This window comes from Mobula birostris, chromosome 4 (assembly GCF_030028105.1).
Source record: "Mobula birostris isolate sMobBir1 chromosome 4, sMobBir1.hap1, whole genome shotgun sequence".
Classification (NCBI taxonomy): Eukaryota; Metazoa; Chordata; class Chondrichthyes; order Myliobatiformes; family Myliobatidae; genus Mobula; species Mobula birostris.
Window position 1 is genome coordinate 185,062,337 of NC_092373.1, and position 12,542 is coordinate 185,074,878.

The following is a 12,542-nucleotide window of genomic DNA, read 5'->3' on the forward strand; positions in this document are numbered from 1 at the left end:
TGCTCTTAACAGTCTCAATGGAGGAGCTGTCAATGTTCAGCGGAGAGTGGTTGCTCCATGCTCTCCTGAAGTCCACAACCATCTCTTTTGTTCATGTTCCGAGACAGGTTGTTGGCTCTGGAACAATCCGTTAGCTGCTGCACATCCTCTCTGTATGCTCTGTAAACCAACCGTGATGGAATGGTGGAGCAGGTTTGATGGGCCGAATGGGTTAACTCTGCTGCTCTGTCTTGTGGCCTTGTCTTAAATGATGAAATTGTTCTTGTCATTCTAAGTTTGAAAAGCTAATTGTGGCTTGGCTTGGTAGAGGTAGTATTTGAATACCCAGTGTAGATTTTGATCATGTAAAACTCAAATATTGCTTGCCACTTGTATATAGCTGGTTGTTCTTCATAAAAATAGGCATGTAATTTTTAAAATCCAAACTTTTATCAGGATGCAGTACATTTTTTGAAACATACTCCCCTTTTTCATGTTTTACCGACAAAGAGTGTTTGTAATATGAACTTTAAAAATGCTATTGATGCTGAACAACTTTCTCATGGAGAATTTTGTTTGGATTTGGGTATGTGGAGCTATGCCTGTAATTTTGAAAACTGAGTTTGGGGGTTTTGTGGCAAAAATTCTAATCCCATTACATACAAACTTAAATGATGTCAAAGTCTGTAGGTTCTGCAAGGCACTGGTATAAAACATCAAAGCTTATGTGTTCAAAATGGCATATTCAATGATTGCTTTACTGCTCTCATTTTGATTTTAAGGAAGAATTTGTCTATTTGCTGTTTTTAGTTTTAAATTGTATTCTGTAACATCAATTTTGTTATTGTAGGGTTACTTTGGCGCTGTGGGAGCCTTGCTTGAGCTTGTTAACTCCGTTTGAATCTCCATTAAATCTCTTCAGTTCGTTTTGTAGCTCCTTAACGAGGCTGCTGTTGAAAAGAAGGCAGTAAAGAGAATAACTACTTCATTGCAAGTTGTGACCTAATTAGATTCCTCTGAACTTATTTATGGGAATGTCTTGGTGCAAGAGAAAAGGAAAAGTCTGTTTTTAATACATAAAAAGCACCTTTTTTTAATGAAGTAGCATATGAAGATCTACACTTTTGTACTTCCAACTACACTTGGAAGGAAAGAATTGAATTATTTTGTATCTTGCATCTTTTCTATACATATGGCACCTTTTTATAGAACTATTTTTCTAAACTGAAAGTGGCAATTTTATTAAAAAGAAAATGCAGAGATGTATTTTATTTTGCTTGGGGTGGGGAAAACATCTTTTGAACCTTAAATTTCAGTCCTTTTTGAAGTAGCAAATTTTGCTGAGTCGATGTACAGTTTTTAATATATGGTAACTTAAATATTGTTATCTATAGTGAAATAAAAAGATAATTATTCATTATATCATGCATCTCATTTGTTAATTTTTTTATTCTTCGAAATGTCTGTTAAAATTACCAGCACTACCACACTGTTCCAGTAATGGAGATCCTCTATTCCAAATATCAGCCAATAATGGAAAAAAAAATCAAGAGCTGGGAAAATTTCAACTGAATTGTACGAGCACTCTATCCTACTTCACTCGTCTTTCTTTGTAACATGGTACATTGATCCTTTGTCCATATGTTCTGTCCATGAACTGAACAGTATAAAACAGTCAGATTCATATTTGAGAAAGATTACATCCTGCTTGACTTCCATATCAATGGTTTATAAGTAAATGAAATCCCCTTGTTTCAGTTACTGTATTATGATTGCTTCCACATGTATACTTTATTCTCTGATTTGGTTATTGTGCAAAAGTATAAATTGAGTTAGATGTTAAGTGTATTAAAACAAAGGTTCACATACTTTTCCCAGCAAATACATGTAATATTGGATTTTTTTTTCAAATAAATTAACAAGTATAATTTTTTTTTATTTATTTAATTGGGTTCTCTTTATCTCATTTTAGGATTTATGTGAAGATCTGATCATATTTTGGCTCATTCATGCAGAAATAGAGAAAGTTTTGCAGGGTTCACAAATTTCCTTGCACCACTGTGAGACAGGGTCCTCTGCACAAATCCACGTTGACTACCAATCAGTTCCTGCCTTTCTAAATTTACATAAATCCTGAGCTTTAGAATTTCCCTACTACTTACAGGCTCATTGTCCTGTCGATTCCTGGCTGTTCACTACTGTCCTTTTTCAAACACAATAACTATCCTTTGGTCTTTTTGTACCTCACGTAGATGAAGATAACCTTAAGCCTTGAGAGCAGATAGGATACAGATGGATCAGATTAGCTGTACTTGTCACAGTACAGTGAAATGGATTGTTAATGTAAATCAGCAAGTATTGTGGGGCAGCCCTCAAGTGTCATAATGCTTCCTGTGCTAACATAGCATGCCCACAACTCACTAGCTCTACCTGTTACGTTTTTGTAACTTCAAAACATTAAACTCTTTCAAAGAAAGACACGGAAGGCTGAAATGCAACTCTTTGTCTTTACTTCAAGCGAGGCATGCACATATCACGCCATAGCATGATGATGTATGCAATTCATGTACATGATTACTCAACTATTGTAGAAATATTAAATACACTCCTGCTTGCTTAGCTGTATGCACAATATATGCACAGTATACTATATAATGCAACTGCCATAAGTTCACAGAGAAGTAAATTTTAAATTGTCCCATTTGGTTCTGTAGATTTAATCAGTGTGGATGATTTCTTACTCTTAAGGAATAACGTCTTTCCTGATAAGGGTGATCTGTCTGCTTGGCAGGTGAGACTTGTGGCTATGAAACAATATCAGGTTTTGGGGTTACCTCAGGTTGTAGGAGTTGACTCTGGGAATGCAGAGTGTGGTTCTGATAGCTCTGGACACTTCTTGGCTGCTTTTGGTTTGTGGTCTTGATAAGGTGTACAGTATTTAGTTCACTGTAGTATTCTCATCAGAGTCAGGTTTAATATCACCGGCATATGTAATGAAATTTGCTGACTTTATGGCAGCAGTATAATGCAATACATAATAGAAAAAAAACTAAATTCCATAGATTCAGTAGGTACATTTAATGTTAGAAATGTATACAATATACATCCTGAAATTCTTTCTTTGCAAACATCCACAAAAACAGGAGTACCCCAAAAAATGAATGACAGTTAAACGTTAGAACCCCAAAGCCCCTCCCACGCACGAGTAGCAGCAAGGCAATGACCCACCCCTCCACCCCCACTAGCAAAAAGCATCAGCACCCAAGCATGCAGCAAGCATAATTAAAGAGACAGACTTGCAGTACCCCAAAGACTATTCATTTACTTGGTAATTCGACATCCCACAGGCTCTCTCTCCCCTAATAAGGGAAAGAGGAGAAGTGTCCCCATTTCAATGTGAGAGGGGAGACATAACAAACAACTTGCTGATTTACGATGTTAAAAGTCTGCTGCGTCACTTTTTCCAAGCTCAATATAGATTCAGAAAATGGATGGCAGAGAGGGAAGAAGCTGTTTCTGAATTGTTGAATGTGAACTTTCATGCTTCTGTACTACCTTCCTGATGGTAGCAATGGGAACAAGGCATGACCTGGGTGATGGGGGATCTTAATGATGGACGGCACCTTTTTGGTGTTGCTCCTTGAAGATATCCTGAATACTACAGAGGCTAGTGTTCATGATAGAGCTGACTAGGTTTTCAACTCCTTGCAGTTTACTTTGATTTGGTACAGTTGCCCCTTTTCCCAATACAAGACGGTGATGCAGCCTATGAGAGTGCTCAGTCTACACAGTAAAATCTATAGGAGATTTGCTAATGTTTTTGTAACGTACGAAATCTCAAACTCCAAATGAAATATAACCACTGTTGTGCCGCCTTTGTAGCTGCATTGTTAGGTTGGGTCTGGGTTAGATCCTCAGAGATACTGATACTCAAGAACTTACTTGTTCGCTCTTTCCATTTCTGTTCCCTCTCTGAGGGGAAGGCACTGGATGTCAATTACTTGGACTTGCAGAAGGTATTTGATAAGGTGCCAAAGACTGCTTAACAAGATAAATTCCTATGGCATTACAGGAAAGATGCTGGTGTGGATAGAGGAATGGCTGACAGGCAGGAGGTAGCAAGTGGGAATAAAGGGGCCCTTTTCTGGTTGGCTGCCAGTGACTAGTGGTGTTCCTCAGGGGTCAATATTGGGTCTGCTGCTTTTCACATTGTCAATGATTTGGATAATGAAATTAATTTCTTTATGGCAAAGTTTGCGGATGATATGAAAATAGGTGGAGGGGTAAGTATTGCTGAGAAAACAATGCAATTGCAGCAGGACTTGGACAAATTGGAAGAATGGCCAAAAAGTGGCGGACGGAATACAATGTTGGAAAATATATGATAATACATTTTGGTAAAAGGAACAATAGTGCAGACTATTATCTAAATGGGAAGAAAATTCAAACATCAGAGGTGCAGAGGAACTTAGGAGTCCTCGTGCAAGATTCCCAGAAGTTTAACTTACAAGTTGAATTTGTGGTAAAGAAGACAAATGCAATGTTGGTATTTATTTCAAGGGGAATAGAATATAAAAACAAGGAGATGATGCCTAGCCTTTATAAGGCACTAGTCAGGCCGCACTTGGAGTATTGTCAACAGTTTTGGGCTCCATATCTCAGAAGGGGTGCGTTGTCATTGGAGAGAGTCTAGAGGAGGTTCAAGAGGATGATTCAATGAGGAGTGCTTGGCAACTTTGGGCCTGTACTCACTGGAATTTAGAATTATGCGGGGGGATCTCATTGAAACCTGAAAGGACTAGATAGGTGGATGTGGAGAGGATGTTTCCTTTGGTGGGGATATCCAGTACTAGAGGGCACAGCCTCAAAATTGAGGTGCGACCTTGTAGAACAGAGGTAAGGAGAATTTTTTAGCCAGAGGGTAGTAAATCTGTGGAATGCTCTGCCGCAGATTGCAGTGGAGGTTAAGTCTGTGGGGGTACTTAAAGCAGTTGATAAGTTTTCTGATTGCTCGGCATCAAAGGATATGGCAAGAAGGCAGGTGTATGGAGTTGAGTGGGATCTGGGATCAGCCATGATGGAATGGCAGAGCAGACTTGGTGGGCTGAATGTCCTAATTCTGCCTCTATGTCTTATGGTCTTTCCTGAGGACTGGAGTGTGTTCCCTCATCTTACCCTTTCTGAAGACCACAATCACATCTTTGGTCTTGCTGACACTGAGTGCAATGTTGTTTTTGCGACACCATCCAACTCGCTGATATATTTCGCTCTTGTACCATCTGCAATTTTGCTAACAATGGTTGTATTGTCAGCAATTTTATAGATGGTATTTGAGCTGTGTCTAGCTACACTGTAATGGGTGTAGAGGGAGTAGAGAAGTGGGCTAAGCATACATCCCTGAGGTGCGCCAGTGTTGATTGTCAGCAAAATGGAGATGTTATTTCTGATCTGTACAGATTGTGGTTTTCCAGTTAGGAAGTCAAGGATCCAGTTGCAGAGGAAGGTACAGAAGCCCTGGTTTTGGAGCTTTTTGATCAGAACTGTAGGAATGATTGTGTTAAAACTGAGCTGTAGTCAATAAACAGCACCCTGGCATACATATTTGTATTTCATTAATCGTACTATTGCTCCCTTTATTATCTGATCTCTCATCTTGGTTTCTTCATCCATAACATCATCTGATCAATCCTCTGTTTTCGTATCTCCATTGACTCCTTTTGTTTTGGCCTTCCATTCATCCAGTTGGGCTTCGGTCTTTGCATCTACTTTTACAAGCAGATTTTTGTCTCTTTCTTGAAGTTCATGCAATAACCTTAATGCACGCTGAGTTGATTCTGGTTCTTCATATTTACAAAATCCAACTTGCAACTTTCCTGAAGCTCCTTGAACTCTCTTTCGGCTTAAAACCAAGCCACATTTCACAAGTAACTGATTAACATATCAGATATTTTGCCTTATCGTTGTATTGGATTATTGTGGACTACTTCCACACTTCGCATGAGCAGCATGGTCCTTTCTCGGTCCAATATGTTTTCCAATTGGAGGCACTTAGGTTGACACCAACACCTTTTTGCCCTCTGAGTCATGATTCATGGTGTACAGCATGGAGATAGTTTTGGCATCATCCAGTACTTTGCTTAATTCACTTTCAGTTGACGTCATTACAGGGGATGTGGCATGAAATCAGTGGTTGGATCTCCAATCAAGTTGTTGTTTCAGCCAATCATGCCCACACAACACACTGGCCCTCCTGTTTTTAACACATACATGCCCAATGTGACTTGTTGGTTATTGTATTTCACTGTTATAAATGTTATTCTCACAGGAGTTATCTTTTCTCCAGTATAATTTCTTAGCTGGATAGCTGCAGGCTTCAGTTTAGTATCTTTCAAATGCTGTTCGAACTTACTTTGTGGGATGACTGAAACTGCCGAACCAGCATCAAATTCCATTTTCATTTTTTTTCTGTTCACTTCTAGTGTAAGCCATATTGCTTGTCTTTTGTTAGTATTCGCATTGTAAATCTCAAGGCTACGCAGTTCTGTGTCACTCTCATCATTATCTGATTTTTCACCAACGGCATGCAGATTAGTGTTCTTTTTGAAACTGCAACTTGATTTTTTTATCCCTCTCTTCCCTGAGCAGTCCATTTATTTTTGTTTACCTGACATGCTATTTGTATGTGTCCTACTTCGTTGCATTTTCTGCAAGTTTTGCCGTTAAATCTGCATTGGTCTGATGTCTGTGAGGTCCTGCCACAATGGTGACTCAATTTGCTTGGTGAGGCTGGTTTCTGTTTAGACATTGCAATCTTGTTCAAGTTCACTTGCAACTCAATTTCATCTCTGCCTGCTGTTTCCATTGATACAGCTATTTCAACTGCTCTTTTAAATGTAAGTTGTGCTTTAGTTTGGAGTCATTTTTGAATGCTTTCTTGTAAGATTCCACAAACTAAATGATCTCTGTGTGCATCATTAAACCCATTATCAAACTGACATTTTCAGACAGCTTTTTCAATTCCACATATGTTGAAATGGACTCCCCTTCCTTTCTGATTCTGCTTATGAAACCTGAAGCATTCTGTAATCAGTAATGGTTTTGGTTCTAAATATTCCTGCATTACTTTCACAATATCAGTAAAGCTCACTTCAGCCAAACTTTGAAGCAAACTGTAGTCCTTTAAACCCAATGTACTCAGCAAAATTAGTACTTGTTTCTCATTGGCAATTTCATTTGCTTGAAAATACTGTTCAGTTAGTTGAGTCTACATAAGCCAGTTATCCATTGAGCAATTGAGCACATCAATCTATGTGAAGTAGCCAGCCATTTCTGGTTTTTATGATTATTATCACCAGATACTCACTGCTTATGAACCCTGAATTCTTCAATTTTCTGCCTTTTTCTAATTTGATTATGTCTTCCCTTCTGAAAAACACATGCCAACCTGCTTTTTTTTCCATTTGCCATTCTTCTCTGTGCTTCAACAGGTCAGTAGCCGTCTTGGGTTTGTTTTAAAAACATCTCGTCACTACTATTATATTTTGTAACTTCAAAACATTAAGCTAATTCACAGGAAGACCAAAGTGTGAGTCTAACTTCGGGTTTGCTTCAGGCAAGGTGCGCACATATCACGTGGTAGCTTGATAATGTATGCAATTTACATATTTATACATATAACCTGTAATGAATTATTTAAAGAAACAAGAATGCTTAATCAAATCACATGTGTATATAATATGTATATATTATACACAAGATTACTCAAATATTACTGAAGTATTAAATACACATCACTAACCAGTACATCTTTAGAATGTGGTAGGAAACTGGAGCACCCAGAGGAAACCCACACAGTCATGGGAAGAATGTATAGCCTCCTTACAGAAAGCAGTAGGAATTGAATCCTAATCAGTGATCGTTGGTGCTGTAAAGTGGTTGGGCTAACCGCTACACTGCCATGCTGCACAAAGCATGTTCAAAGATGCTCTTCTAATGCAACACCTTTTCCACATTTATCTTCTCAAATGAATTTTGAATGGTTAAAAATACTTTAAAGAATTTTCATGGTCATTCACAAAGTTAACCTTTATGTGTGAGTTTAAGTTTCATTACTTGTTGAGGATATTCCTTACTCCCAGGTCACCTGGAGCACTGCTGGTGAGAGATGTGATGATTATTATTTAAAATAAGCTGATCTGAAACTTGATACTTGAAATGCTTTTCAGTTTTTTATTATATAAGATTTGAAGTTTTGACAGTCTCTAAGTCCATGTTTTCACAAACGCTGGAAGCTGAGTGCTAAGGGTATGCAGCAGCATGAAATGTTAAAAGCTGCAGGACTTTTTACCAGATGTGATGCCTCACCATATAACATTCTTAGTTTGATCAAAGTTTGAGTAACAGGGCTAGAAACAACATTAAAGCATAATTTAATTGGATGATTAGAAATCTGGTGGTGATTTGTATAAAACACTGGAAGAGGCAATTGTCTAACATTTTGAGTTCTTTATTGTACAATGTGAGCCTTGTGCAAGTTTAAATAATAGCTGTATATCACTCATCTGGTCTCAGGATGCCCCAAGCAGTTTAATTCAGCAAAACATTTGACCCAGAGATGAGCTTTGGACACCATTATGTCATCAGTACAGCTGCCTGCTTTGTAACATGAGCCTTGGTTTCCGAATCTTTCATCTACTAATGAAGCCTTCATCCAAACACTTGACTGATTGAAATCTGGAGCAAAAAAAGTAGTTTGAAGATTCCGAATTTCCATCACCCACCTCCCTGACCTCTTTATACTGATCATCTTCCCTCTACCCTCTTAGTTCTAACACAAACACTGATCAGTTCAAAGTTCAAAATTGAAATATATTATCAAAGTACGTATACGTCACCATGTGCTACCCTGAGATTCATTTACTTACAGGCATTCACAATAGATACAAAGAAATACAGTGGAAACAACGAAAAACTTATTTCAAGGACAGACAATGAATATGCAGAAGACAAACTGCAAATATTAGAAAAAACAAACGACAATAATAACAAATAAGCAAGTAATAAATAATACTGAGAACATGAGTTGCAGAGTCCTTGAAAGTGAGTTCATGAGTTGCTGAATCAGTTCAGTGTCTCCACAAGTGCTCCTTGACGCAATGAGTTCCTCCAACCATTTGCTTTACAATCGACTGATCTCTGGAAAGGGCTGGTTGTCCTGTGAAGTAAGATTGAACAGGCTAGGTGAGTATCCGTGGAATGAGAGACAACTTGATTAAAATGTAATATCTTGGGGGTTTTGCCAGGGTGATTGTACAGAGGTGATTTCCTATTGTAGTGGAGCTTGCGGTAACATCTGGAATTAGGAGTTGCTCATTCCAGAAAGGTTTCCGAACCTTCAGTACTCCTTGCTGAAAAGATGGCAGAATATTTTTAAAGCAGAGATAGACTGATTCTTAATAAGTCAGAGGTTGACAGATTTGAGGCATTGTAGAAGTGTCCTTCAACCATCAGACTAATGAACCAGCATAGATAAGTTCACTCACCTCAAAACTGAATTGATTCCACAACCTATGGAATTGGTTTCAAGGTCTATACAACTTATGTTCACAATATTTATTCATTATAATTGTTGTTTGTACTTACACAGTTTGTCATTTGCACATTGTCCATCTTTGTGTGTAGCTTTTCACTGATTCTATTGTATTTCTTTGTATCTACTATGAATGCCTGTAAGAAAATGAATCTCAGGATAGCTGAGTGGCTAATTTCTGGTTTTGATTTAGATGCTTACCACCATCCAGGCCATTCTCTCTTCTCACTGCTGCCAACGGGAAGGAGGTACAGGAGCCTTAGGTCCCACAGCACTAGGTTTAGGAACAGTTAATACCCTACAACTGTCAGGCTCCTGAACCAACGTGGAAAACTTCAGTCACCTCAACTCTGAACTGATTTCACAAACTACAGACTCACTTTCAAGGACACTACAACTCATGTGCTCAGTATTATTTATTTATTTATCTATTTATCTATCTATTCATTTATTATTTTTATATTTGCGCGGTTTCTCTTTTGCACATTGGTTGTCAGTCTTTGTGTGTAGTTTTTCATTGATTCTATTGTATTTCATAAACACAAGAGATTCTGCCGAAGCTCGAAATGCTGAGTAACACATACAAAACACATATGCGCCACAGTAATGGAGTTGCTAGTGCAACACTATTACAGATCAGGGCATCAAAGTTCAGAGTTCAATTCCAGTCCTCTGCAAGGAAGTTTGTATGTTCTTCCTGTATGCATGTGGCTTTCCCCCATGCTCAATAGTTTCCTCCCACAGTCAAAGACGTACCGGTTAGTAAGTTAGTTGGTCATTGTAAATTGTCCTGTGACTAGGCTAGGGGTTAAGTTGTTAAGTTTCTGGGTGGCGCCACTCAGTAGGCTGGAAGGACCAGCCCTGCGCAGAATTGCTAAATAAAACAAAAGTGCTAGACGAGCTCAGCAGGTCAGGCAGCATTTATGGAAAGAAATAAGGAGTTAATGTTTCGGGTCAAGAACCTTCATCAGGACTCTACTGTACTACTTTATTCTACTGTGAATGCCTTCAAGAAAGCAAGTCTTAAGGTAGAAAAGGTTCAAAAGGTAATTTTATTGTTAAAATATGCATGTACAATGCAACTCTGATATTCGTCTTCTCCAGATGGATTCGTCTTCTCCATGAAATACAGAAAAAACATGAGAGTCATTGAAAGAAAATACATCAAACCCCTCCTCCCACCCACATGAAAAGGAAAAAGAAGCAAAATTCACAAACCCCAAACTCCCCACCCACTTCCTCACACAAAAAAAAACAACAGATTGCCCACCCAGAAGATGGCAGCCAGAACGTCCAAACCTCCAACCCCCAACATGTTGGGAATCCATCTGGTGAAATTTCACCGAACCCCTTTTCTTTTAGTCTATGCTCATACAGGCGATGAGACCTGAACTATGTACAATGTTTCAGATGCAGTCCACCTGGACCTGTTATAATTGGAGACACATCTCAGATGCCAGGAAAATCTGTTTTGCAGCTGTTGTGTGAGGGAATGCTTAGGAGAATTCCCTGTTCTGCAAAATCGAGAATCTTTTGCCTGAGAGCTCAGATGCAATTTTTAAATTATAAGATCTAAATAGTGAGATGCTGGTTCAGGAAGACCATCTCCATACCGCAGTGTCTGAGAACTGCTGAGATTCATTTTAAATAACATTTCAAATATCCATACTATGTATTGGCAATGTGTGTGAAATGGCACTGATTATGCAGTAAGATGGGGATCAAATGTATCACAAATGTTTGACAATCCTGGCTCATACGGCTTTGATTCCAAAAACTGGAGTCATACTTCCCTCATCTCTCAACCCTAGTCTTTTCAATTGGTGGGCTTCAGGAGAACACACCCCAATTCTCATTGAGGGATTAACAGGGATGTTCCTGGGTATGAACGTTTCAGACAATCTATCCTGGGCACAGCATATTGATTGAATTATGAAGAAGGCTTGAAGAGTTTGAGGAGATTTGGTGCGTCTCTAAGGACTCTTGCAAGTTTCTGAAGATGTAGTGTTCTGACTGACATGGACACCCCAATGCACAGGATTGTAAGGGGTTGCAGGGGGTTGTAGAGTCAGCCAGCTTCATTCAGGGAACAAGTCTCCCCACGATTAAGAGCATCTCCAAGAGGCGGTGCCTCAGGAAGGCAGCGTCCATCATCAAGGACCCCCACCATCCAGGACATACGCTCTTCTCATTACTACCATCAAAGAGGGGGTACAAGAGCCTGAAAATCCTCACTCAGTGTTTTAGGAACAGCCTCTTCCCTTCCACCATCAGATTTCTGAATGATCCATGAACACTGCCTCAATTTTTGTTTATTGCCCTGTTTCTTTATTTTTGCATCTCATACTGATTCTTTTTTTGTCTTGTGCAATATTGCAGCCACAAATTTCACGACATATGACAGTGATAATTAACCTAGTTCTGATTCAAGTATTAAATTCCATCCCCATCCACCTGGGAAATGAGACGAGAACGGCAACCAGCCCAGCACTGGGGCGTCAGAACTGACAATGTCTTCAGTGTCGGCTCCTAGCCTAGCTTTCACGATGAGCTGAATGGAACCAGCCCTGCCTCACACTCTCACCGATTCTTCTTTGTCTTTGACCTTGTGTACAACATGCTAGACATCTAAATTCAAGTGTCGGTTGCCCTGTAGGGAAATCAGTTCATCAAAGTTATGATAACATCTGTGTGAATACGACCATCTGGCAGTGCATGAATAGAATCCCTGGCAGGCCAAGTGCTTGCATATGCTTTTAATTTTCTGATTATTATGCACAATTATACAACAATTTTAATCTTGCTGAGCTTTGGGATGTTTCAGTAATGAGCAGTCTGAAGACGGATGAAAGAGGGAAATGGTTCTGGATGCTGGGTGGGGTGGGAATGGTGAGAAGGTTAAAGTGTGATGTAAGCCCATATACAGCCTCCAATTCTCCTTGTTTGAACACAACTTTGCAGCTTGATGATTTTG

At 39.0% G+C, this 12,542-nt stretch overlaps 1 protein-coding gene across 3 annotated transcripts in view; it reads left to right on the top strand.

Annotated features, from left to right (window-relative positions):
• The window catches only part of LOC140196839 (pantothenate kinase 3-like), a 63,083-nt gene that overhangs the window by 24,175 nt on the left and 26,366 nt on the right, over window positions 1–12,542 (top strand). Inside the window, exon 7 of one of the 3 annotated variants that reach the window (XM_072256687.1) lies at window positions 830–1,406. The exons of the other annotated variants lie outside the window; for them this stretch is intronic. Coding sequence (XP_072112788.1) covers window positions 830–880 — 51 coding nt within the window. The 3' untranslated portion in view covers window positions 881–1,406. Of the gene's footprint in view, window positions 1–829; window positions 1,407–12,542 lie in introns of those variants that run through there. 3 annotated transcript variants of the gene reach the window in all.